The sequence below is a fragment of the Ictalurus punctatus genome, chromosome 28, assembly GCF_001660625.3.
Source record: "Ictalurus punctatus breed USDA103 chromosome 28, Coco_2.0, whole genome shotgun sequence".
NCBI classification, from domain to species: Eukaryota; Metazoa; Chordata; class Actinopteri; order Siluriformes; family Ictaluridae; genus Ictalurus; species Ictalurus punctatus.
Window position 1 is genome coordinate 7,421,929 of NC_030443.2, and position 27,872 is coordinate 7,449,800.

General features: G+C 38.3%; 2 protein-coding genes across 8 annotated transcripts; one reads left to right on the plus strand and one right to left on the minus strand.

Annotated features, from left to right (window-relative positions):
• The first annotated feature begins 2,497 nt into the window (after nucleotides 1-2,497).
• ankra2 (ankyrin repeat, family A (RFXANK-like), 2) lies at nucleotides 2,498-13,878 on the plus strand. 6 transcript variants are annotated; one of them, XM_053677153.1, is made up of 10 exons: nucleotides 2,498-2,677; nucleotides 2,820-2,857; nucleotides 3,082-3,390; nucleotides 6,587-6,745; nucleotides 7,396-7,461; nucleotides 7,601-7,698; nucleotides 8,304-8,429; nucleotides 11,608-11,674; nucleotides 11,794-11,874; nucleotides 13,540-13,878. In XM_053677153.1, exons 3-10 carry the CDS (start codon nucleotides 3,135-3,137, stop codon nucleotides 13,593-13,595), a joined length of 909 nt encoding a protein of 302 aa, XP_053533128.1. In that variant the 5' UTR covers nucleotides 2,498-2,677; nucleotides 2,820-2,857; nucleotides 3,082-3,134; the 3' UTR covers nucleotides 13,596-13,878. The 6 variants fall into 6 exon arrangements, with proteins under 6 accessions (XP_053533128.1, XP_053533129.1, XP_017315260.1 ...); XM_053677154.1 differs by having other exon boundaries at nucleotides 3,129-3,390; XM_017459771.3 differs by having other exon boundaries at nucleotides 2,498-2,857.
• A 2,029-nt stretch (nucleotides 13,879-15,907) lies between these two features.
• Nucleotides 15,908-27,088, minus strand: btf3 (basic transcription factor 3). Of its 2 annotated transcripts, none has more exons than XM_017459779.3 (6): nucleotides 26,990-27,088; nucleotides 24,754-24,822; nucleotides 24,551-24,664; nucleotides 20,507-20,708; nucleotides 19,434-19,490; nucleotides 15,908-16,299 (listed from the first exon to the last, which is right to left on the minus strand). In XM_017459779.3, exons 2-6 carry the CDS (start codon nucleotides 24,820-24,822, stop codon nucleotides 16,253-16,255), a joined length of 489 nt encoding a protein of 162 aa, XP_017315268.1. In that variant the 5' UTR covers nucleotides 26,990-27,088; the 3' UTR covers nucleotides 15,908-16,252. The 2 variants fall into 2 exon arrangements, with proteins under 2 accessions (XP_017315268.1, XP_017315269.1); XM_017459780.3 differs by having other exon boundaries at nucleotides 26,927-27,069.
• Between the last annotated feature and the right edge of the window lie 784 nt (nucleotides 27,089-27,872).

The window sequence follows — 27,872 nt, forward strand, 5'->3', positions numbered from 1 at the left end:
GATCTAGGATTTTTTGCTAGTGTTTTCCCTTGCTTTTGGGGCAGAGTGGGAGGGTTCATATTTAATAACTATTTTTTGTAATATATTATTGTATGATGATTATTTGTCATTATATGATGACTTTAATAGATTATAAGTATGATGTCAGACATATGATAAATACATTAGTGTACCAAACATAAGCTATAAGTTAGCAAACAAAACAATTTCAATGACATTTTACCTCTCAGCATCAAATGGTAAACCTAAAATCTTCCACAGTCTTTCAGTATGACACCTATTGTAGATGTGATGGCTATTATTGCACACAAGGCTCACAAGGGTCAAATAGATCAGTTGTATTGCAGTTTATGTAAAACATGTATAACATGCTTCCACATCTGGAAACAAAGAGTGGTGGGATCCAACTGTGATCCTTGGAGATTTTTTGGCCACTCAAACCATCCTCTTCACAGTGCGTTGAGACAATATAGACACATGTCCTCTTCCAGGTTGATTCATAACATTTGCAGTTGACTGGAACTTCATAATTATTACCCTGATGTTGGAAATGGACATTTTCAATGCTTGTGCTATTTTCTTATAGTCACTTCCCATTTTGTGAAGCTCAACAACCTTTTGCCGCACATCACAGCTATATTCCTTGGTTTTAATAACCCATTGTTATGAATGACCAAGGAAATTTGGCCTATGTGTTATCTCATATTTATATCCCTGTGAAACAGGAAGTCATGTTTGAACATTTTCCTGTTCCTAGTCAACCAGGTGTACTAAAAAATTATATATGGAAATATACTTATAAAATTTTTCTCATATGAATTCATAGGGGTGCCAATAATTGTTGCATATTTAAGTAAATAAACCTGTGTTGTGTTTGCAATTGTTTGATATCCATGACAACAGAGAATTATTGTGATTTTTTTAAACAAATGTTCAAAAGGTAAAACAATAAAGACAATTTTTACAGCCTTCTTTGCTCATATTTACCAAGGGTGCCAATATTAGTGGAGGGCACTGTAACTCAAAATGACAAATAATGAATTTTAAATAATGTGCTCTTAAGTCAAAAATAATGACATAATATCCATCCATCCATCCATTTTCTGTAGCCCTTATCTTACACATGGATACAGGGAGCTCAGGGGTCTCAGGGCACAAGGCGGGGGTCACCCTGGATGGGGTGCCAACCCATCACAGGGCACAATTACACACCTGTTCACGCACTATGGACAATTTAGAGAGGCCAATCAGCCTACACCGCATGTTTTTGGACTGGCAGAAGAATCCGGAATATCCAGAGGGTGGAGGCGGTATTTGAACCCCCAACCCTGGAAGTGCGAGGCAAACGTGCTAACCACAGCTAATCTCCTGGAATTTCCATGCATAACAGTCACTAGGTTTTACCCAGAATGGTGTGAAAAAAAACATCTGATGAGTGGCAGTTCTGCAGGTAGAAACACCTTGTTGATGAGAGAGCTCAAAAGAAAATGGCCAGGCTTGCTCGAGTTGACAGGAAAGCAATGGTAACTCAAATAACAACTCTTTACAATCATAGTGAGCCGAAATGCATCTAAGAATGCACAAAATGTCGAACCTTGAGGCAGATGGGCTACAACAGCAGAAAACCACATTCCACATCCCACTTTTGTCAGCCAAGAACTGGAATCGGAGGCTACAGTGGGTATAGGCTCACTGAAACTGGACCGGTTAAAGATTGGGAAACAAATTACCTGGTCTGATGGTTCTCAATTTCATGCATATGGTAGGGTCAGAATGTGGCATCAACAGTAGTCTATGTCACCAGTTCAGGCTGCTGCTGGTGATGTAATGATGTTGGGAATGTTTTCTTGGCCCACATTGGGCCCCTTAATACAAATTGAGCATCATTTGAGTGCCTCAGCCTGCATCTGGATGTAGTTGTGGGTTTCATTGGTCATTGACGTTTGGTGAATTTGGTGCTATATTCTACACATTAATACAGGTGTAGTTATACTGAGACCATGTAGCACTTTAATTGTACTCAACTATTTATGTCACTTCTGATGGCACTAATTTCACTAGAACTAGTTAAAGGGTTTCACAGTACAGCATACTGTGTATTTTCTTACAACCATTTGTAGTGCTGTTGTGTTTGGTTACACAAAAATCCCAAATAATCCATTGTAACACATCTGCTAACAGCAAATAAACCTTAGATGGATGTCTCTTCTTTTTTTTTTTTTTTTAGCTTTAAAAGACAGGGCTAGCCCACTTATAACAGCCGGCTATTTTCACTTTATTTAACCACTTGAAGTCACTAGTCACTAGTGGGCACTTGAAGCCTTGAAAAGGGTACAGTTTGTGAACACATTCGTCTGGAAAGTTTTAACGCTTCATTACACCTTCTTGGGTGGCATCATGTTACACTATCGGCGCCTCGCTAGGAGAAAGACAGCATCAGGTGCAGCATAAGCCGCATCTGTCAAACGGCCCGATTGTACCACGCATGCGCACTCCCACCCCGCATTCCACGCATGCGCATGCGGATTACTACTACCTACCTAGTTAGCTTTAAGCGTATGAAATGGTTGTATGGATAAATATCAGAATATACTGTATTTTGGATGATAACCTTAGCATTAATTTAGATATATAGATAAAGATTTACCTTCAGAAAAGTCTTACTGCAGAGAGTTAGGTAAGAACATGTAACTTGCTAGTTAGCTTAGCAGTACATATGAAGCCATGTAGAAGAAAACAGAGCTAGACGCTGTCAGGATCTCCAGCTAATTTAGCCGATTATTGTCGTAAGCAACTTTTTTTTTCTTTTTTTTTGAAAGAGCTTCTTGTCAGGACCGTTTGATTAAGGATGAATTAGGTATGTCCTTTTTGAAATGACACAAACTCTTCTTTTGGGACTGGCTGATGTCAGTCTCACTATTGCTGCCTGTTTCACTGATGTAATGTTTTTATGTCACATCAACAAAGCAACTATGCTCACGCATGCTAGTTTTATTTTATTATTCGGAATCATTTTGCTATCACATAATTAAGAGTCTGTTCAAACAATGATTCACCCATTAACCAGTATTTTTCATCCAGGAGTGATCATTTGAATGCACATCATCAGAAGTTGATCTGATCCACAGGACCACATGGCGTCAGAAGAAATGGAGGGCATGTGCCCTCTGCCAGAGATGACTACTATTAAGGTGGAGCCTGCTGTAACTATTGGCACAGCAGAGGATACCGGCTCCCAGAACGTGGCCATGGGCCCCAAATTCATCTTGCCAAACCGTTTTGACATGAATGTGTGCTCACGCTTTGTGAAGTCTCTGAACGAGGAAGACAGCAAGAACATCCAAGACCAGGTGAATTCTGACCTGGAGGTGGCGTCAGTCTTGTTTAAAGGTAAGGTAAAAGAGGATTAAGAGCCAAATAATACCTATTATATCTATGCTTAAGTCATGCAGATCATTTTGAAAGTTTTGTAGTAGTAAGACATGTCACATAAGTAGCTGGTCTACTCATACATGCGTTTTAATTTATACACTGATCAGCCGTAACATTAAAGCACTGAAAAATGATGTGAATAACATTCTCATTACAGTGGCACTTGTTAAGGGGTGAGATACATTAAGTGACAAATAAGTGAACAGTCAGTTCTCAAAGTTGATATGTTGGAAGCAGGAAAAATGGGCAAGTGTGAGGATTTGAGCAACCAAAAAACAAGTTCAATTCAGTTTTTGTATAGCGCTTTCAACAATGGACATTGTCCCAAAGCAGCTTTACAGAAATGTGTAAATTCAGGATGCAGATTTTAAATGTATGAATTTATCGTTATGAGCAAACCAGAAGCAATGGTGTCAAGGAAAAACTCCCTGGGATGATATGAGGAAGAAACCTTAAGAGGAACCAGACTCAAAAAGGAACCCATCCTCATCTGGGTGACACCGGCTAGTATGATTATAAATAAGTAAATAAATCCCTTCTGTAAATGTGCTAATACTACATAGTCAAATTGTGCAGTTTTGTAACCAGGAAAATTCATTATAGTCTGTTTTGTTAAACTGTTTTGTCCACTGTTCACTGATGGAGATTTGAATGCAAAACTGTTTGTGGCAATTGCAGTTTTTGTGGCTATTTTCACATTAGCTGTATAAACTGAAGTATGATAGGGAAATGAAAACAGTTCTAAAATAGCTTAACAGCTAATACATGTCCAAATAATTACAATAAAATTAATTATTTTATGCTAAATCAACATAAATTAAGAATACTTATTTGTTTCCTATTTATTGTAAATCTTCAGTTGTATTTCGGTGTTGACCAACTGTGGGGTGTTTAATAAAATTCTTAAAATTCATTAAAAGATTTCACTGTACCCATAGTACATTTATACAATGTAGATACAGTGCAATACAAATCTAGAATAAATTTGGAAAGAGTAAAAAAAAAATCAAACTCATCCTACTCTGAATTTGCATCATATGACCATATCAGAAGGACCCATATAAAGAAAAAAGCAGTGGGCCTAAAACAGAACCTTGCAGAACACCAAGAAACTATTTTTAGAAGGAGTTTGATTACTTTTGGTATAATTTGTTTGAAGAAATGTGTAGGTAAGGGATCTAGTATACAAGTTGACAATTTTAATCAAGAAATTAATGAAATAAGTTCGGTCTCTTGAAGGGGAGTAAAAAATTCTAATTGTTGATCCGATACGGCTATATTATTATCTACAGGATTTGTTATGAGGGTATGGTTTTAAATGTATAGTATAGAATTTTTTTATCTAATATTTTCAGTTTTGCCATTGAAAAAAATCCATGAAATCATCGCTGCTATATATAATTGTGTGTGTTTCTATGGTGGTTTTATTCCTAGTTTTATTCCCAATAATTTTATTCCTAATTTTGCTACAGTATTAAATAAGAATCTAGGATTATTTTTGTTATCTTCAATTAGGGTGGAGAGAGAGACTGATCTAGCAGCACTAAGAGATTTTCTGTAGTTCAGGAGGTTCTCCTTCCATGCTGTTTGAAATACTACCAATTTGGTTTGATGCCATTTACGTTCTAATTTTTGAGAGTCTGTTTTAAGGTTCATGTGTGATCATTATACCAGGGTGCTAGCGTGTAGTGGAATATTGACTCTAAACATTCAGTTGCCTGATCAAGTTCTTTGAGTTCAGACGGTGATCCAGACATAGTTGATATCTCTGGGAGGTTATTGATAAAACTCTGTGAAGTGCGCTGTAGAGTGGCAAGGTGTATATATTATGATCAATACGCAATTTAAATGCGATAATGATCTGAGAAAGCTACAAACTGCGGAAATGTTCCAAATTATGATAGCTAGATGTCTGGGTCAGCGCATCTCCAAAATGGCAGGTCTTGTGGGGTGTTCCTTGTATGCAGTGCTTAGTACCTACCAAAATTGGTGCAAGGAAGGACAACCAGTAAACCGGCAAGAAAGTCATTGGCACCCAAGGCTGTGCATGGGGGGGGGAGGCTAGCTCGTCCGGTCTGATCCCACAGAAGAGCTACTGTAGCACAAATCCCTGAAAAAGTTCATGCTGGATATGATGGAAAGGTGTCAGAACACGGTGCATCGCGGCTTGCTACATATGGGGCTGCGTTGAGGCAAACTGGTCAGAGTGCACACGCTGACCCCTGTCCACCGCCGGAAGCACCTACAATGGGCACGCGAGCATCCGAACTGGTCCATGGTGCGATGGAAGAAGGTGGCCTGTTTTCTTCACGTTTCACGTTTTCGCTTACCAGGGGAAGAGATGGCACCAGGATGCACTATGGGAAGAAGGCAAGCCAGTGGAAGCAGTGTGATTCTCTGGACAATGTTACTTCAGGTCCTGGCATTCATGTGCCTGTTACTTTGACACGTACCACCAACCTAAACATTGTTGCAGACCAAGTACACCCCTTCATGGCTGTGGTGTTACCTAATTGCAGTGGCCTCTTTCAGCAACATAATGTGCATTGCAACACTGCAAAAAATATTCCGGAATGGTTTGAGGAACATGACAAAGTGTTCGTGGTGTTGACTTGACCTCCAAATAACCCCAGATCTCAGTTCGATCGAGCATCGGTGGGATGTGCCATAAAAACAAAAATGGTCTGATCCATGGAGGCCTCACCACGCAACTTACATGACATAATGGATCTGCTGCAAATGTCTTTGCAGCGCCAGATACCACAGCTCTCCTTCAGAGATCTTGTGGAGTCCATGCCTCGATGGGTCAGAGCTGTTTTGGTGGCACAAGGGGGACCTATACGATATTATCAAGGTGGTTTTAATGTTGTGTAGGTGTTATGGTGTTTATGTATAATTTTATGCAAAGTGACTTAGTAGTGTGGCCAGATGCAATCAAAGTATAGAACTGAGAGTTTGACGGTTAAGGATCTGTGGCTGTCTTGCAGTCCAGGTTTTTGAGCTGCACCGAAATTTTGGCCACTAAAATATATCAGAAACCAGTTTGACTGAAAAGTTACACTCTTTTACCCACTACATTTTTGATAGCAGAACATCCCAGTTAATATGCAGTCCTTTGTTTTGTTTAATGGATAATCTTTCTTTCTCTTTTCAGCGGAATGCAACATTCAGACCTCTCCGTCTCCTGGGATCCAGGTTAGACATGTATACACACCTTCCACCACCAAGCACTTCTCACCGATCAAGCAGTCGACCACACTTACCAATAAGCACCGGGGCAACGAAGTCTCCTCCACTCCGCTGCTTGTTCACTGTGAGCCAAACACCTTTCTTTTCAGAATTTTTGTGATCAACCACAAACTGAAGCTGTACTTTTTTCCAGCGTACATTTTGAGCTGGATAAACCCATAAATGTTTTCTATGGGCAACAAACTCATCTTCCTAATTATTTAATTCCAACAGGAAATGCAACTAGATAACTCAATCGCAACTCATTTTATACATCCAGACAAGATTTATTGACCTAAAAATGCTGATGTATAAATGCACTCAAATTTTATAGTAGATTTGAAGCTGATAACTCCAGTTCACACATACTTGAGGAGGGTTGAGATGTATTTCAGACAGATTTAAAATGCCATATAAAATGGTGTGTTTTGATGCAGCAACTGTATTGTGGTGGAAACAAAAATAAAAACTGGAAACAAGGAGGTTAGATGTTAAGTGTTATGGGCGGATATGTTTATTACACATTATACTGTACATCAGAGTTTAGTAACACATTTAAAATTATTAAAATCTGATCAGGATGTAAATGCATAAAAATCACTAGGCGTGAATGGAGTCTTAGATCAGTTTAAAATGTTTGTTCCAAATGAATTTTCAGCTGTTCATTACATTTGGTAGACAGCACAATTTACTGTAAATGATTAATTTTGTTTGTATGTTGTTGATTTTTTCCAGCTCTGTCCATTCACCAACTTGCAGCACAAGGAGAAATGATATATTTAGCCAGCCGAATAGAACAAGGTAAGGCTCTATATCCAAAAGACTCATTTTTAAAAATGCCACTTAACTATTACAAACTGTTTTGAGTTACAGATTTCTGAGTTACGGATTTATCGTGTAACAATTTACACTGGTTTGGCTTTGTCTCTCCGCCAATCAGAGGCAGCAATAAACCTGCAGGATGAAGAGGGCTTCACACCGCTAATGTGGGCTGCAGCTCATGGTCAAATTGCTGTGGTGGAGTTTCTACTCCAGAGTGTGAGTGCAGTGATCATTGTTCATCAAAGTTGCATACAGTTAAATCTGATCATTAAACAAGCATATGTAAATCCCACCGTCAGTTACCTCATTCATCAATTTTATCTATGATCTCAAACTCGTATCTGATCAGAGTGAGTACATTTGAGCTGACTTCAGATAAATCTGACCTACAATATATAACCAAAAGTATGTGAACACCTGACCATCACATCCATGTATATGTGGTTCTTCCCCAAACTTTCACCACAAAGTTGGAAGCACACAATGGTACAGAATGTCTTTGTATGCTGTAGCAATTAGAATTTCCCTTCACTGGAACTAAGAGGCACAAACATGTTTCAGCATGACAGTGCCTCTGTGCACAAAGCAAGCTCCATGAAGACATGGTTTTCCAAGTGTTCGAACTCAAGTGTCCTGCACAGAGCCCTGACCTTCACCTCAGTGAACACCTTTGGGATGAATTGGAACACAGACTGCACCCCAGGCCTCATTGCTTGACATCAGTACCTGACCTCACTAATGCTCTTGTGGCTGATTGGGCACAAATCCCTATAGCCATGTTTGAAGATCTACCATCCTAACGTAGTTTTTCTTTTTTTTAGGGTGCAGACCCCCACATTTTGGCTAAAGGAAGAGAAAGTGCATTATCATTGGCCTGCAGTAAAGGGTACACAGATATCGTCAGAATGCTCATTGACTGTGCTGTCAATGTCAATGAATATGACTGGGTAAGAATTTACAAAAATCAGATTAACACACCTACCCCAGATGTACTCGTTCAACCAAGACACGTTTTGATGTCTGCCCTAATATAATTTTTAAACAGTGTGCCTTGTGCAAAATCGTAAAGAGAACAAATATCCAAATTTTAGTTTAAACTGGAACTTTGAACTGGTATGCCTTCAAACTTGAACAATACAAGGAAAAAGTGATAATGGCTGTCACCTACATGTACAACATTCAGCTACACAGTGACTACGTTTGCATGGACAGCAGTAATCTAATTATTGACCTTACTCTGAGTAAGACAATATTGTGATTAATGTGTTCGCATGAGTCGCTTTTAGAATACTCCTTTCATGTTCCTGTTTTACATGTCATAGAACATAGTTTGATTAACAGCACACATCATTACGTCACCGCACTGTCCGACGTTCCCTCCAGAATCTCACATACCAACATACACTTTGTCTTCGTTATGATACCGTATACAGTTTTGGGTGCATTTATTTGCATTTTTTACGAATGCTTCAAGTGCGGTTAATTACTTGTCATGCTGTACGTGCAAATAGACAACTGCTTGAAGCCATGGGCTGCGTCCCAAACCGTGTACTTAACCATCTATATAGTAGCCGAGGTACATGTATTTCTCCTACTACAGGCCTATAGTAGGCAAGTATGCGGTTTAGGACGCAGCCATGCTCTCTTTTTTGCCATAAAACGGTTGAGCACTGCCGTGTGTGTACGTGTCCTGACGCAAAATGCGGTGAAAACTCTCACACGATGTTAATAGTGTGATTAAGGTGTGTACATGTCTGTAATGCATGTTGATAATGCGACTAAAACAGGAATACTCCACATGTCTTAATTCGATTTGTGTTTACTTTGAGTATGACCTTAATTAGATTAAGGTAATTAAAAATTGCTGTTTACATGGTAGTTTTTGTAATCAGTATTGTCTTAATCGGGTTAATAGTGGATTACTGTTGTCCATGTAAACGCACTGAGTGACGTCATACTATGTCCTAATCTGCACAAGGCTGTGTGATTAAGAACTGGATGCAGCTTAAGGCAGATAGTTAATGCTGATTTACATTACAAAAGTTTCTAGCTAATGTATGAACAAACACCAAAGCGTCTTTGATTGACTGTAGGCAGGGTAAGAAAAATGTGTAAACTTTACAGCCAAGCTATACAATTAACTTAAGAGCTGTGAGATGATAGAGTTGTACTACTCGGCTCAACCACACTCAACAAGTACAGCCAGGAACCTTGGGGTGACCTTTGATGACAGCTTGACCTTTACAGACCACGTTTCAACAACTGCACAGTACTATAGGTTCATTCTGTATAACATCAAGAAAAACAGACCCTATCTCACTAAACAGGCTACATAGCTACTAGTCCAGGCACTTGTCATCTCAAAACTGGAATACTGCAACTCTCGGGCCTCCCAGCCAGCTCCATCAAACCCCTTCAAATGGTTCAGAATGCAGCAGCATGCTTCATCTTTAACCAGCCCAAAAGGACCCATTTCATACCCCTCTTCACCTCCTTCCACTGGTTTCCTGTAGCCGCCCGTATCAAATTCTAGGCCTTGATACTCACATACAAGACCTTGTCTGTAACAGCACCCTCCTACCTCAACTCTCATCTGAAGGCTTACGTTCCCCCACACAATCTGCGATCGATTAACGACCGACGCTTATGAATGAATGAATGAATGAATGAATGCCTTTTATTGTCACTATACATATGTTCAATGAAATTAAGAGCCACTCCTTTTTGTTCCGTGCAAACATGTACATTCAATAAACAAGAAGAATAAACGGATAAATACACAGATAAATAAACAAGATAATTAAACAAGATATGCAAGATAGATATTGGGGTGGATGGGGGAGGTACTATGAAATGCACAGTTTTGAGACACTATATACATATGCTGTGGACTCAGTACATGTATTTGTTTATAATGGTAATAGCTTTCGGGAAGAAACTATTCTTAAATCTACTAGTCCTTGTTTTGATGCACCTGTAACGTCTCCCTGAGGGCAACAGATTGAACAGATCAAAGCCAGGGTGAGAACTGTCCTTAATGATGGTTTTTCCTCTGCTGAGGCAACGGGAAGTGTAAATATCCATCAGGGAGGGGAGAGGGCAGCCAATGATCTTCTGTGCTGCTCTTACTACTCTCTGAAGCCTCTCCCTGTCTGCTGCGGTGCAGCTACCGTACCACACCGTGATACAGTATGTCAGCAGGCTCTCGACGGACGAGCGGTAGAAGATCAGCAGCAGATTGGAGTCCAGATTGTACTTCCTGAGAACCCTCAGGAAGTGTAGCCGCGTTTGAGCCTTCTTGATAACCGCTGTGATGTTGTCCGTCCAGGAGATGTTTGCAGAGATAAGGACGCCAAGAAACCGGACGGTGTGGACCTTCTCCACACACTCACCATTAATGAAGAGGGGGGCCAGCCCAGTGTTGTGTTTTCTGAAGTCTACAATAAGTTCCTTGGTTTTCTTGGTGTTTAGAGTCAGATTGTTCTTTGAACACCAGGCTGCCAAGTTTAGGACTTCCTCTCTGTAGGCTGCCTCCTCTCCTTTTGAGATAAGTCCGACCACTGTGGTGTCGTCAGCAAACTTGATGATAAGATTATTGTTGTAGACCGGTCTACAGTCGTATGTGTAGAGACAGTAGTAGTTAGTAGTTCCTTAGTTACTTAGTAGTTCCTACTCAGCGTGGCTCAAGGTCCCTTTCCAGAACCTTCACACTAACTGTCCCTCAATGGTGGAATGAACTTCCGACCTCAATCCCGACAGTAAAATCTGTCACTATCTTAAAAAAACAGCTAAAGACTTACCTCTTCCATGAACACTTAACTAACCCCTAAAACACCAACCCCACATTATCCTTTAAAAAATAAGTAAATAAATAAAAAACCTTTGGCACTTACACCTCTACTCTGCGCACACTGCTTTTCTAGAACTCAATTTAAAAAATCTTGTATGATAGCACTACTTGTATTGTTCTTCGCTTGATATCACTTTGCTTGTATTTCCTCATTTGTAAGTCACTTTGGATAAAAGTGTCTGCTAAATGAATAAATGTAAATGTACTATATTATTATTATTATTATTACTATACTATTACTATTCCTACTATAATCATGTTTATGCTCGTCACAGAATGGAGGAGCTCCAATACTTTATGCAGTGCACGGGAACCATGTCCGCTGTGTGGAACTACTCTTGGGTAAGAGTGCAATAACTTGAACTTGGACAAAGCTTATGTCATTAGAAAAGGTTGTACTCTAGGGTTTCAACACAATTTGAAATGGCTGTGCAGTGTTTAATGTTTCATCCTTTGAACAGAGAACGGAGCTGACCCGACCATGGAGTCTGACTCTGGCTTCAATGCTATGGACATGGCAGTAGCAATGGGCCATAGACATGGTAAGGAAGATTTTTGTTTACATTGTAATTTTCTATCACGTTTATGTCTGTAAGTAACTAACAGTGGGCTTCATTTGTCAAACTGGATATGAACAGATTTCTTCGTAAAGGAGCATGTACACAAGAAATTTGTTATTCATGAAAATCCGGTAATATTGGAATAACCATCTTATCTTACTCCTGCTTCTGAGTGTGTGAAAAGTTACGCAATATAAGACCAACTAACATAAATCTTGTGTGATCAACTTAAAATACTATAGCTTACTGTATTTGAGGTGATATAGGTGACTTTGGATTGTAGTTTTGGAGACTTTCTGACCCCAAGACACATATAACTTTGTTGTGTATAGCAGTGATCCTTGGAGATTTTTTGGTCCCTCGAACCATCCGCTTCATAGACACACGTCCTCGTCCATGTTGATTCAGAACATTTCCAGTTGACTGGAAGTTCTTAATTATTGTCATGATGGTGGAAATGTACATTTTCAATGCTTGTGCTATTTTCTTCCAGCCATTTCTCATTTTGTGAAGCTCAACAACCTTTTGCCACACCTCACAGCTATATTCCTTGATCTTACCCATTGTTATGAATGACTAAGTGAATTTGGCCTATGTGTTACCTCATATTTCTACCCCTGTGAAACAGGAAGTCATGGTCGAACAATTTCCTGTTCCTAGTCACCCAAGTGTATTAAAAATGTAAAATATCAATGGAAATATACTTCAAATATATTTTTCCTCATTAATTCATAGGGATGCCAATAATTGTTACACACCTATATATATATATATATATATATATATATATATATATATATATATATATATATATATATATATATATATATATATATATATAACCTTTTTATTTATTTATTTATTTATTTTTTAAAACCTGTGTTGTGTTTTTTTTATTATTTTTCTATATCAACGAGAGCATTTTTGTGATTTTTTTAAAAAGCAAAATATCAACAGGTTAACAATAAAAACAAGTTTGCATAGCCTTCTTTGCTCATATTTACCAAGGGTGCCAATATTAGTGGAGTAATAATTACTTGATATTTGGGGTAGATAGGCATAAATGATGGCTATCTGCCTTAGGCCAGTTTTTCACCAATTGCCCTGATATCTATATTAGTTTAAAAACAGACACAACAAATTCAATTTTATAGTAGTTCACATTATTTTTAAGCAGTCTTCCTAGTCACCTCTGTTTGCAATTTAATTGTTTAAGCTATAATGTTGATTAATTGTTGATAGCTTTATTCATAATTGATTGTCTTAATTTGAACTCACTTTTAATTACTACTACATTACATAATATCAGTCTAATTCTTATTTCTTCTTGTCAACCATCCGGTGTCATCCAAAAGAAGATGGGTGTCCTTTTGAGTTTGGTTCATTTTCCAGCACTAAATAAAAATTTAACCGAATTATTATTAAATTCTGATACATGACTGGAGCACATGATGTGCCTCAGCCTCAGAATATTGCCATATTCTAGTATTGGTCTACAACGAATGCCTAAGCAAAACAATTTCTTATAGGCACTTGAGCTATTTAAACACTTTACTGTAAGCAATGATGAATAATTTCAAATAGGTAGCTACTAAATTTCATGTTATATCCATATGTAATAGCTTTGTATCTGTGCTGCACTTCCAGTTCAGCAGGTGATGGAAGCACATCTACTGAAGTTGCTGCAAGGAATCAAAGAGTGACTGCAACTAGTGAAGACAAACTAGAGGAGCAACAGGACACAAACAGAACACTGATTATTGCTGTGGAGATCAGTTAAAGGAAACTGATTAACTTTGTGCATGTTTACATTTGTTTGAAGTTACTGAAGCTAATTTAATCTACCATTTCTTTTTTTAAAGCAACATATTGTTAGTGTGAAGTTGTGTATTGTCAATATTTATTTAGTGATGTGAAAATGTAATGTGTTCTCCATGGATTTTCTATGAAATAAATGTTCTACAATAAAGTTGCACAGGCACCATAGTAGAGTGTACTTTATTATTTTTACAAGAATGGCACATTCCTGAATATTTATTACAAACTTTAGTTGATTTTTTTATTTATTCCACAAATAAGGTTTTATATGGGCTTAAGGAAACCCTATCACATTTATGTTGTATCTTAATGTACATGTAAGCCAGAGAAGGAACATGAATCTGTGCAAGAATATTACTCTTTAAGAAAATTGAAGACTATGGGATAATTTTGAAATCTGCTCACTGTTGCCTCAGTTATATGCTTTTTTTAAAAAAAAAAAACAATGATAAGCAAAATCAAACAAACTGCAGTATTTGGAGGAGCTTGCTATTTTCAGTATCAGATTAACCACAGATTTGGGCCAAGATGCATCGTGTGACATTCCAGGCTCGCGGGGAATCTGGAGCCTATCCCAGGGAGCATCGGGAACAAGGTGAGGTATACCTTTGGACAGGATGCCAATCCATCGCAGGGCACAATCACATACACATTCACACCCATTCATACACCTTTTGACATGCCAATCCATGCATGTCTTTGGACTGGGAGGAAACCGGAGTACCCGGAGGAAACCCCTGCAGCACAAGGAAAACATGCAAACTCTGCACACACAGGGCCATGGTGGGAATCAAACCCCCGCCCCTGGAGGTGTGAGACGAACGTGCTAAATACACCTGGTAAACGTGCCACCATGCACCTGTGTTATTTCATAAATAACTCAAATGGTGATATGTGCATTTCTATCCAGGTGGATTTCATTATCAGCCACAGTTTATCTCACATATCTCAAATGCCAAATGTTTTAAACTGACTGCCTTTACAGTGTTTTGAATTTAAAAAACCTATATAACATGCTCTTATTCATAGTCTGTAACCATTTCTAAATATGTTTAAATCCCATATAAAAAATTAAATGGAGGGCATTAGAGCTTTGACATAACACTATATGGCCAAATGTTTGTGGACACCTGACCATCACACCCATGTGGTTCTTCCCCAAACTGTTGCCACAAAGTTGCAAATGCACAATTGTCTAGAATGTCATCCCAGAAGAGTGGAAGTTATTATAACAGCAGAAACAGGGCTAAATCTGGATATAGGTGTGATGGTCAGGTGTTCACAAATTTTGGCCATATAGTAAAACTATGTTGTTGTTGGGCAACATGTTTTATGCCAGCTTTCCATGGAACCTGCCACATAATACACAACTTGAACGAGGTATTGATCTGCGTACTGTTTGGGATACAAGAGGCTGGAATAAGGGTCCAGTAAAGAGTAGTAAATGAACAGCACTCAATCCCAGCTTGTCCTTAACCTTCCACTTCTCAATCCAGCTTTACACTGTACTATTTTCAGCCCAATTTTGATTTTACAGAGAAGAATAAATCTGTATAAAAATTATTTGGTTGCAAGTGGAGAACAGTAATCCAATACTGCATAATCTGGCTATCCACAAGATCTGGCAGTGTCAGGAATAACAAACAGGAACAAATTATGTTCATTCATAATCATCCTGTAGAATACATGCTCCTCATTACCACAAATAGTATTCTTAGAGGATCTTGATTGTATACTCCGATTTGGAGAACATATTATAGAAGTTAGCCAAGATTTTACTGGTATCGCCTTGTAATGTGTTTACAGGCACAGTAACTAAATGGAACTACACAACTGTCAGTTAACCATGAATTACTATAAAATTGCATGTTGCAAGGGTTTTTTTTTGTTGTTGTTTGTAAACAGTGAAAGCATGGTCTTTTTCTACTGTAGGACTGTGCCGTGTCACCTGCATTCACTCTTTTCCAAATAGGAAGCAAACAAAAAGGTTGTCTTTAGCTATGACTGACCCTGAATATTTGCTTTACTTTCACAATTTCTCAACCTCCATGAGATACACTGGGAAACATTGTGGCAGTTACACATTGCAAATATTTGCAAATTAAAAGCAAAGTTTTTTAAAAAGCAAACTAAACTAAAAAAAAAAAATCTTTATTAAAAACAAATAAATAGGTAAAAATAAAAGACAAGACAGTGCTGTATTTATTAAGCTCATCAATAGCAAATGTTTATTTCCAGATGTGGGATTCAGCTAGGCTGCTGAGGCAAGTCTCAGTAACAGGAATAGATGGACAAGACGCCCTGGGGACCGCACACACTCGCACACCACACTACAACACTGTGTGGCTAAACACACTTCTTACACTCTCAGCATGGACACAGGGGGAACACAGCAGTGCATGAGAGGAGAGGGAAGAGGGAAAAAAAAACAAAAAAAACAAAAACGCAATACATTAAAAAATAAACTGCAGAGAGGGGAAGAGGGAGTCCCACGTGGCCCAGCTGAGTTTGGAGATTCTGAACGTCTGTCTCTCCTTTCGAGTTAGTTAGCCTCGTCCTTTGAAGCCTCATCGAAATTCTCCACAAGATCTGCAAAACAATGAAAGTGTACACAATGAGATCATTTGCCAGCATGAAGGAGAGATATGAAAATTCTAGGGCCAAGGAAACAGGACTGAAACTTCAGCTCTAGTGTGATGCCGTTAACCACTTGCAAGACTTGACCACTTGTTACATTCTCTAGGAGTCTAGATTTTAGTTACTAAAAGAAACAAGTGAGTGTAATCATGATAATTACTGAGGGTAATCAATGACAATCATGTGTTGCCTTGCTGTCTTTAAAGGAAGAGGCAAAGCACAACCAGCTTTCTGCAATAAGAAAGTTTCTGCATAAACTTAGGTCATGACCTCATGAAAGCATTTTGATGTTCTGAAGACAGAAAGCTGCTCATAGCTTGCATTACAACCCAAAAAAAGCATGGCAATAATGCAGTTATAAAAGCTAGCAATTACGCTTGTGCACTGTAAATAAGGTGACAGGCAGTGAATGCATGTGGAAGCACCTGGGAAAACCCTTTGAGTGGTGAAAGTTTGCATTAAGCCCAAAAGCTTTGATGAAATGTATTTATGGTTGAGGTGTTACAGGTGTAAGTTATAGGCTAAATAAATAAATAAATAAAATAAAATAAATCCTCTTTTCCTTCGTTGGCTGCTTGCCAGAATTCAGCCACACCACTGTCTGCATGGTTTTCCCAAACCGCTAGATGGCTCATTCAGTGATCCAAAGATTGAAGATTAAATAATTCAATAAGAACTGTTATTTGCAATAACATGATTTTAGCCACACCACTAAATCGTCCATCATTTGCCAACACATATGCCTTGCTTCCTAGACATGCACTACCCTGCTATCTTGCAATTTATTAGGCTAATCACTCATGACTGTTACAATCTAAAGCTATTTTGTAAGTGTGCGTTCAAGTCCTCCTGGGAAGTTTGTATTTATGAGTTGGGAAGTTGTAATTATGACGTTAAGCGTGTTCAAGTCACTTTGATCGAAGCAAGATGGCGGTCAATCTTCTCTTAATTAACCACACAAAAATAAACTACACAGCAAGTTTTTTTTAAACTCTACTTTAGAAAATAAACAAGGAATGCACATCAGGCATGTTTTGCTTGATGTTTTTAATCAATTTATGAAGCCACTGTAAACTTTATCATTACGTATTATATAATTATACAATGCCATCATTTTTGTGCAGACAAGTAGCTTGTTTTGCTGTACAACCCCTGGCAAAAATTATGGAATCACCACCCAGCTTTTACTTCGTAGCTAATAAACAATTTTTGTTTAATAGCTGAACATTCAGGTATGTTTCAGAAACAAATTAAATTAAACTTACTTAATGGCATTTTTTCCCAGATTTTAAAGAAAAAAAAAACCCCAACCAATTAGTACTTTGTTGTTACTCCTCTGGCTTTTTTGACTGTCTGAATTCTGAAGCATGGATTTCACTAATGAAAAACAATATTCTCCAACATGCTGGTTCCAACTTTCTCTAATAGCAGTTGACAGATCAGCTTTGCAGAATGAAGCCTCGTCATGGACCAATTTTTAAAGTTTTATTTCCACCAAACATTCAATCGGACTGAGATCTAGACTGTTTGCTGGCCATGTCACTGAGGTGATATGCCTTTCCTGAAGAAAAACTTTAACACACTCTGCTCTGTGACTAGATGCATTAACATTCTGAAAAATTACCAAGCCTATTTTCAATCAATGGAATGAGAAAAGTGTCAAAAGTGTGCACATTGACTGTTGAGGTGTCCCCTGGTCCTTTACCTGCCATGCAACCACACATGATAAATGAGTGGGGAAATTTGTTTTTCTTCTCGCAGTCATCTTTATATTTCATGAGAACGACACCAAGCAAAAGTTCCAGCATCATCTCCTTGGCCAATGCCGATTTCATCCAATCATACACACTCCATGATGGCTTCTGTTTAGCCCACTTTAACCTTGTTTTCTTCCATTTCGGTGTTCGTGCTGGTTTTCATTTGGCTTTTAGATTATGAGATGTAAATCCCATCTCCTTTCAGCTGATTTCTTACAGTTCTGTCACAAGCTTCGACTCCTGTTTCTGCCCATTTGTTTTGTTGAGCATTTTCTATTTTCAAGGCAAGAAAGTGCTTTGAGTTTTCTATCTTGATGCTTTGACATCTTCCTTGGTCTACAAATATGTTTTCCTTTTAACCTTCCCATTTTGTTTATACTTGTACCAAATTTTAGTCACAGCTGACTGGGAACAACCAACATCTTTTGCTATACTCTCGTCTTGGATTTCCTTCTTGAAGGATTTTTATAATCTTTTCCATTGTTTCAATTGACAACTCTCTTGCTGGGGCCATGTTTCCTTACAAAAAGTCCAAGGTTAAGGTCTGTAAGTGTTCTCTTAAAGGCAGACTAATTTGTGTTTCTAGACTTGTTCTTATATTTGTTTTAGGAATGCAAGTTACAAGGCAATTGCATAATTTTTTTCCTCTACTTGACCTGCAAAAAATATGGCATGAATTATAATCACTTCATTTAATCTGTTTGAGGTATGTTTCACAAAGCCAGAATGTTCAGCTAGTAAACAAAAAATGTTGTCATATCTGATTTGTTTATTTGCTACAAAGTAAAATAGCCAGGTGAACATCCTCCAAGTGCAGTGATTCCATAATTTTTGAAAGGGGTAACTTGCTGCATATACCAAAATACAAAACTAAAATCAGCTTCTGAGAGGAGTAAACACTATTTTAACAAATTTACCATCCACTATCAATGTTGCATCCATTGATTCCACCATGTTTTCATGTTTCTTCCGACACGCCCAGAACTCAGAAACACACAGCGCCAAAAAGAAAAGGAAAAAAAATCCAGAGTTTCCCCAGTCGTAATTACGTTTTTGTGGTAGCGTTCATGTGACTCAAAAGCACCAAGACAGGAAAGCATAAAGTAAGCAGAAGTTGCTTTCAGAATACGCAAACAAAGCACAAAATTAATCTATACAGGCAGCTATGAATGAACAAATGTCCACTTCGTATCTAGCTTATAAGACTTGTCTATTCTTGCATGTGTGCCATGAAGAAAACTGGCTGCCATTAGGTGATTAGTAAGAAAATGGTACCTTGTATTAACAAGGAAAAAAATCTTCCAAGTAAAAACAAACAAGAATTCTAACCTGGAACTTCATCATCATCTTCCTCTCCTGCTGCCACTGGTGCTTTTCCATCACCAGCTGCAATAAAATCAAAGATGGACAAGGTTAAAGAACAGCCCATCCAAGTGTTATAAATTAAACCAATGGCTTATATCAGAAGTTATTAAATATTCATTGATAGACTTATTTTAACTTCATTTAAAGGACCTTTAAATGCAGTTGTCCTGTGACAAATGCCAGTGTCAAACCCCCCCATCACACACCTGTTCACAAACCTCTCTACAGACAACACATTCATACACTAGCTCAAATTTATTTATTTTTTTAAATCGGTATCTAAAATAAGACCATGTGGGAGGGTTGGTAAGCTCTAGTTCAATGATATTTAAAGCCATTTTCTGGCATTTTTCAATCTAATTAGCATTAGTAAAATGTGTGCACTTGCCACAAACAAAAAATAACTAATGGTAAACCCTTGATCAGTAAGAGTTTATGCAACACATTTGTAGGATACTTTATTTCTAAAAGGGAATTCTTAGTAAACCTCTAAATCTGCCTTCAAAGACAGGACCTACTTTTAGTAGTCTTTGGCTTCCATATTTTAAAACATTTCTGGACTGTATTTAACAACTGCACTTAGACCTCCATTGTAAGTGTTAACAAGTAGTTCTGTTTGGAGTACACTGAAAATCATCAGCGTCTGCTGCGATCACCAAAAGTGACAGAGCATTTTAAGTGAGCATTTACGGCTGGAGTTTTAAATTAGCCAACAAGGCTAATGACTAATGAACACTTGATCATAGCATTTTTGGGGGGCTAACCACTCCTGCACTCTTCCAACATCATCTTTTCTGTCAGCTCATGTTTTAGGAGTGTGCTCAGGACATAATAGCATCCCATTACCTAAATAGCACCAATAAAGTCTGGATTTAAAATAAATAAATAAATAAATAAATAAATAAATAAATAAATAAATAAACCCGAAAATCTTTGTCTAAAACCAGCTCATGTTTCATGTTCAATAACTGCACTTTGCTTTTAGCAAACTGATATGAAATTCGACAACAATGCAACCTGACAAGTAAAATGCATACCTTGTTTGGGCAGGGCCTCAGCGAGTTTTCTCAGACTGGTCAAGCTATCGGCACCGAGCTGATTGAGAATTGATGGCAGCATCTCTGTGAGTTGCTTGGTCTCGGCATGGCCTGTGATAGTGAAGGTGTTGGCTGCCAGTGAAGCCTGCACTTTGGGGTTGTTGAAATGGATCACTGTTCCCTGGTTTGTAAACATGTTCACCTGCAAAGTCAGAGTATTGAGTAGTTTTGATCAGATATAGAACACTGGTACAGATCTCATTAATGCAAATCAGGCCTCCCCTGTCTTGAAAAGTGCCCGAACAGTGCTTTTCCCCTCATGTCAAGCTAGTCAAATCGAGAACCCTCTGTACTCTGCTCAAGAACCTGCATCCATGTCTGATCACATCACAGTAACCATGAAAGTTGGAGTTTACTGATTGTGTGATGTCACCAGTTGTATGTTAATTGAGTACTCATTGCATAAGCAATGAATCAATTCATGATTAGCTTTGAGCAATCATTGCACTTGCTACTTGTCAAGCAAACTTGAGCATCTCCTACAGAACATGGCTAGTTTGTTGGTCTGCAGCAACAGTCACAGCACATCCAAGTGCTGCAAAATGTGCCAATTTAATCTAGAGAGGGTTGTGTACAAACTGGCATACAAGATCCTATGGCTAAATGACATTCCATCAGGCATATGGTGTGCTATACACGTTCTACAACACTATTATTCCACCCTATGTAGTGAGCATATACAGTGAATGTGAAGCCACCTAGGATTCAACTTAAATTAAAGGTGGCAGATTTCACATGAATCACAGGTAGCACAAAGGTGACAAAACCTTTAATGTGAAGAAAAACAAATTTAAAAACAGTGAAACAGTTGTGAAATTGCTTTTGAGAGAACACAAGCTTCTGTGAGAACACTTTCTGAACAGTATCTAGTGTCATGCATATGCCTCGACTTAGTTCCCTGGCAAGAAGAGTAATCAAATTGGGCACAAGTATTACGCAATGGAATTAAAGATGTGCGAGTGCATTTGTTACTGTACCGCAACACGTGTTGAAAAAAAGATTAAAATGTCACCATGTGCATTTGCAACACTTCCACATGTTGGCCATTACTTGGATCAACCCAGACAGTAAGAATAAACAATGTACTAGAAAACAGCTGACATCAAACTGTCTGCAGCCATAAAAATATTATACAGAATTCATAATACAGAAATATCGACCTTGTGAAAAGTATGTTAATTTATGTAATCAATACTTGGTCGGGGTTGCTTTTACATGGATTACTCCATCAATGCAGCATAGCATGGAGGCAATCAGCCTGTGGCACTGCTGAGGTGTACTGGAAGCCCAGGATTCTTTGAAAGCAGCCTTCAGCTTGTCTGTATTGTTGGGTCTGGTGTCTCTCAGATTCTCTATGGGGTTCAAGTCAGGCGAGTTGGCTGACCAATCAAGCACAGTAATATCATTGTCAGCAAACCAGTCACTAGTAGTTTTGGCACTGTAGGCAGGTGCCAAGTCCTGCTGGAAAAGGAAATCAGCATTTCCATAAAGTTTGTCAGCAGATGGAAGCATGAAGTGCTTTAAAATCTCCTGGTAGACGCTGCATTGAGTCTCGACTTGAGAAAACACAGTGGACCAACACCAGCAGAGCACATGGCACCCCAAATCATCACTGACTGTGGAAACTTCACACTGGCCTTCAAGCAACTTGGATTCTGTGCCTCTCCACTCTTCCTCCAGACTCTGGGACCTTGATTTCCAAATGAAATGCAACATTTACTTTCATCTTCCTCATGATTGTAGTTGTATGTACTGAACCAGACAGAAATTAAAGGCTCAGGAAACCTTTGCAGGTGTTTTGAGTTAATTAGCTGATCAGAGCTTCTCTCATGTCAACACTTCTGTATTATAAATTCTTTATTCTAATATTTTGAGATACTGGATTTTTGATTTCCATGCGTTGTAAGCCAGAAATCAAGATAAAAAAAAAACCAAAAAAAAAAACAAACAGGCTTGAAATATTTCACATTGTGTAAAGAATCTAGAATATGTGAAATTTCAACTTTTTCAATTACATTACCGGGGGGCAGGGATTAATATCATTATCACTTTTCCACGATACTCAAATTTTTTGAGATGCACCTGTATACAAACAGTCAGGTGAAAAAATAAGTACACCCAAGGGAAATTGTTGTTTTTTTTGACATATATGGACAAGCAAACATTTGATCCACTTTGAAACATTGCCTATTAATAAAAGGTGGCACACTATCAAATAACATTTTGTAATAAATTTGCACAATTTAAATTAACAAAAAAAAAATCCCAAAATCTTCAAATCCATAAAATTAGATTTAGGTGTTGGCTGCTTAAGGAGTTCAGGTGGAACCCGTCTTATTTATACCTCACTCATGTCTAGTATTTGGTGCTCCCTTTGTTATTGATGTATGTGGCATCATAATGCCAAGATCTAACGAGTTCTATAAGGCCTTCAGAAAAACAAGGTTGTGGATGCCTGAGAGACTGGCAAGGGATTTAAGAAGTATTTCAATTAATTTGGAGATCATCATTCCACTGTAAAGAAAATTATTTACAAGTGGTGTAGATTTCAAATGACTACCAATTTGTCCAGGACTGGCTGTCTCAACAAATTCAGCCCAAGACACAGACCATCTGATGCAAAAAGAGGTCTCCAAGAATCCCAAAATTTCACACAGGATCTGCTAGAAAGTTTTGCAACTGTTGGTGTTTACAATCAGAAAGAGATTGCACAAATTTGACCTGCATGGGAGATGTGCCAGAAAAAAAAGACTTCGCAAGACTACATTTTGCCAATGAGCATATAGGTAAAGACCAGGACTTTCGGAATGATGTACTCTGGACACCCGATTCAAAGGTAGAGTTGTTTGGCCACAGTAACAGCAGACATGTTTGGTGCAGACCAAAGACAGCTTTTCAGGAGAAGCACCTCATACCAACGGTGAAGCACGGTGGTGGAAATTTTATGATTTAGGGTTGCTTCACTGTCTCAAGGACTAGACAGCTTGCGTTCATTGATTAAACTATGAATTCTGCATTATATCAGAGTGCTTTAAGATAATGTGAGGTCATATGTCCAAAGGTGAACCGAAAGTGGACCCTTCAACAGGATAATGATTCTATGCACACTAGCAAATCCACCAAGAAATAGCTCAAAAAGAAGAAATTGAAGGTTATGGAATGGCCTAGTCAAAGCCCGGATTCCCAGTGAGATGTGGGAGGGATTTGAAACGGGCAGTCAATCAACAAATATCACTCCAAGAGCAAGACAGGATATCTGTCCGTGAAATGAATCTCAAGAGAAAGTGGGTCATGCAGCAAGACAACAACCCCAAGCACACAAGTCGTTCTACCAAAGAATGGTTAAAGAATAATGAAATGAATGTTTTGGAGTGGCCAAGTCAATGTCCTGCCTTAATCCAATAGAAATGTTGTGGAAGGACCTTAAGCAAGCAGATCATGTGAGGGAAACCCACCAACATCCCAGAGTTGAAGCTGTTCTGTACTGAAGAATGGGCTAAAATTCCTTCAAGCTGATGTGAAGGACTGATCAACAGTTACCAGAAATGTTTAGTTGCAGTTATTGTTGCACAAGGGGGTCACACCTGCTATGGAAAGCAAAAGGTTCACATACTTTTGCCACTCACAGATATGTAATATTCTATCATTGTCCTCAGTAAATGACCAAGTATAATATTTTTTCCTTGTGTGAAAACCTCATGATGTTTTAGGTTATATTGATGCAGAAAAATACAAAATTCTAGCACCATTCACAAACTTCCAAGCACCACTATCGATAGAGAGAAAGAATAAACTTCACAATGGGTTGTGACTTCCATCATAATAAGTTTAAACAAGAATAGTAATTAATTTTTTTTTCCCTCTCAAATGTAAGGTTCCCTAGGAAAGCCCAGACTACACCAAGATCCACCGCTATAAAGAAGCTTCATACTCCCAAAAAAGCAGAACTCAGAACAGAAGGGATGAGTGAGAAGAGACATGCACCTCTTCAATGCCGGAGATGTTATTGACGCCCAACTTTTTCAGAGAAAACTGAAGCTTCTTGTCATCTGCGGTAGCGGTTCTGTGTACAACCTTCTTCTTTCTGCGTGCAGTGCCCTGTGTCACACCAAAACAGAACCATAACCAAAACAAGTTCATATAACCAAAATCTTGATTAAGAATTAAATTCAGAAAAATCGTCTTACCTTTCCACCGATGCGGACTTGCGCCTGCAGTTTGGCTAATTTCTCCTGGTTCATTATTGTCTCTTTCATCTGCAAGACAAAGCATTGTTGCATTTACAAAGTGCAAGGGTTCTCAAACTTTTTGTAGCCAGGAAGCCCTTTAACTGTAAAATATGTTCCCTGAACCGTCGTTACTATTTCATTTTATTTTCAATGAGGCACTAGCAATTGTTCTGCATTCGATACAGTGATCCCGCTCACAGCTGCTGTTTATGAGAGATAATTACTGGATTTTTTAATATGGAAATCTAGTTTGTGGTACCATGACCAAAGATGACTTTCTACAAGAAATTAGCCATATTCTGTTATACCACAGCACTTTTTGTTAAAAAAATACTCAAATATGATTGGTCTAAAGGCATTGATTAATTTTCTATAACATCAGCTCAGACAATAGAGTTAAAAAACTTAAAACGTGATGATTTTACAAATAATGTATAACTTGATGCAAAGCTTTCCATAAGATGACTTAAAGTGCTCTGTAACAGCCATCACATTTATGCCACAGAAGAGTCTTCAGGACAAGTTGTGTTTTTGTCTTAACTTCAAATGAGAGAAAAAAGAGAGACTGGTGAGGAAACAACTGTTTATGTAAGGAATAACACATTACATGCTGTTATATGAAAATAACACTGGGGGGAGTGATGCAGCACAACACCACATGGTGAAGTGTTGCTACCCATTCTGTCCTGATGATGTTCCTATGCTGGTAAACATTAACTGTTAAAGTGCTTACAAATAAGATGCCATCCCTAAATGTTAAATAAAACGGCCTCCTTAAATATCTTTACAAAGCAATCCACAATCATACATTTTATTTTGTTGAACACTTTTTTTTAACATCTGCTTATTATTCATATTATATGTGGGCCACTCACCCTACAAGCCCCTGTATATAAGCTGTTACTATAGAAACAATGTACTAGAACGAGCACTGATATAATCCTATCCTTCATGCAACAGCCGGAACTACTTTCCAAGCTGTGCTGTTGCACTAAAATAATGCGCACCTTGACAAATCAGATTCGAGAATTCAACCGAGCCGTGGGTATAAAGTTGCTATAAAGTACGTGATACCAGGAACTTACTTGCCTCAGACATCGCATTAGCATTAAAGATTATTAAACCACTAAAAAGCGTGGCAGTTAATTTATTAATGAAAGTATTAAATTGCTGCCAAATCACTGTACTATAAGAGGAATAAAACACCGCAGGTATCGGAAAGTAGTCCACATTAGAGTGACAGTTACTCCGTCTGCCTCAACACGTCTCCTTTTTTTCTCCTAACTTATTTGCTATTCGGATCAAAATCTGGCGTCATCTGGCGACCTAGGCACGCATTAGCTACTTTTCCCTGAAAAGAGTTAGCGCCACTGATATCAGCTAGGCTAAGTGTAGGTCCATGTGCCAACTTCCTAACAAACCACGCTAGGTTGTGAAAGAGTAAGACAGCTCTGGGCTTGAGTTAAAGGGGTGCGGTCTAAAAGTCACAAACGCACAAAGTTAGCATTTAACTAGATAAAGCCTTCTAATTAAAGTCTCGTTTTGAGACAAGAACAAAAATGCTTTTAGCAACAAAATATTGTTGGATAAATAACCAGCAACAGAAGTTTTGAGGCCCAAGCGCACAGCTAATGCTAACTCACTGCTTTGTCGCGCGTGGAACCAGCTAAACAACCTACTGGCTTTTTATTACTTTTTTACGCCACACCAAATCCAATCTATGCAAATACTTCATAAAAGCCACAAAAATGCTGGTTTCGTTCACGAAGCTGAACATGTGTGAACATGTCAAGTGTGAACATGTCAAGAAATGTACTGTTAGCATTCAAGCTACACTATCTTACAGAGCTGGGGAGGGATTGTAAAATTATTATTAACTTCCTCACATATGATAACTATTTTTGCTGTTCAAATGATTACGACTTAATTAACTTGGCGAACAGTCTTCAATGTACAAATGAAACTAATAAATAATCGGTACACAAGCCAACGATTCTAGCAATCAATGCGGGTTTCGGGCCCATCACTCCGCCAGCTTTTCGACCCAGAAATCCGTACCGATTGTGAATGTTTCCACGGAAGCTCCGTATGAAAACTACTGCCGGTCTGGGAAATCGGACACTTAATTTACCTTGAGCCTTGGAGCTGGAAGTGTCTGTGCAGGAAAGAGAGTATTTTAGATCTCCTCACTGACCTGCACGCTAGCAGCAAACACACGCGGAGAGCAAGATGGAAGCGAGAGAGGGGGACGGAAGTGACGTCAGGGCTGAAATGCACCACAGCGGGTTGAAAAAAAAATTAGCCAAGAATAGCTTGTATAGCAATAATTTACTAATTCTATTAACAAATATCCGAATATGGCTTATTTGTTCTCTATCACAACAGATAACTGGTTGAACAAAGACAACTAAAAACATGTCTTTATTAAGGTTACATGGTCTTCTGCACTAGAGCGAGCACACATACTGAAGATTATTTCGTTTGTTCATTAGGCCAAGGTGACTCTTTTCTCTCAGTAGCCTACATATGTTTTTCTTCAGTTAGTGCTTTTGCACTAAAAGAGAACGTTTTATGTGTTATGTAGTTATGTAGCTATTTTTAAAAATTATTATTAATGATCTGGGTAACAAAGCAAACTTTAGTATGTGGGAGTTTTCGACATTAAAAAACGAATTACCCCTGAATTTGACTCTTTGTATACAATAAAATGCAATGTTATTTATTCATTTATTTTCAGTAATCTTTTTATCTTGGTCAGGGTTGTGGTGGATCTGGAGCCTATCCCAGTCTATCACAGGACATCACGCACCCCAGTGGCGAGGTTACATAAGGGCCAGGGTGGCACTGGCCCACTCAGATTGATGGCTGGTCCACCCAATCAAATGAGACACAAAATAATTTTTGTGGGAAAGGAAAAAAAAAATCACGCATACATGACAATAGTAATCACTCAAATACACGCTCAAATATGCAAATCAAGTTTCAGAAATAAATCATTATTTTAGTGTGAGAACGTGTCTTTGATATAAATAGCCTAATTGCAACAGCCCATTCATAGGCTATAAGTACTGCTTCAG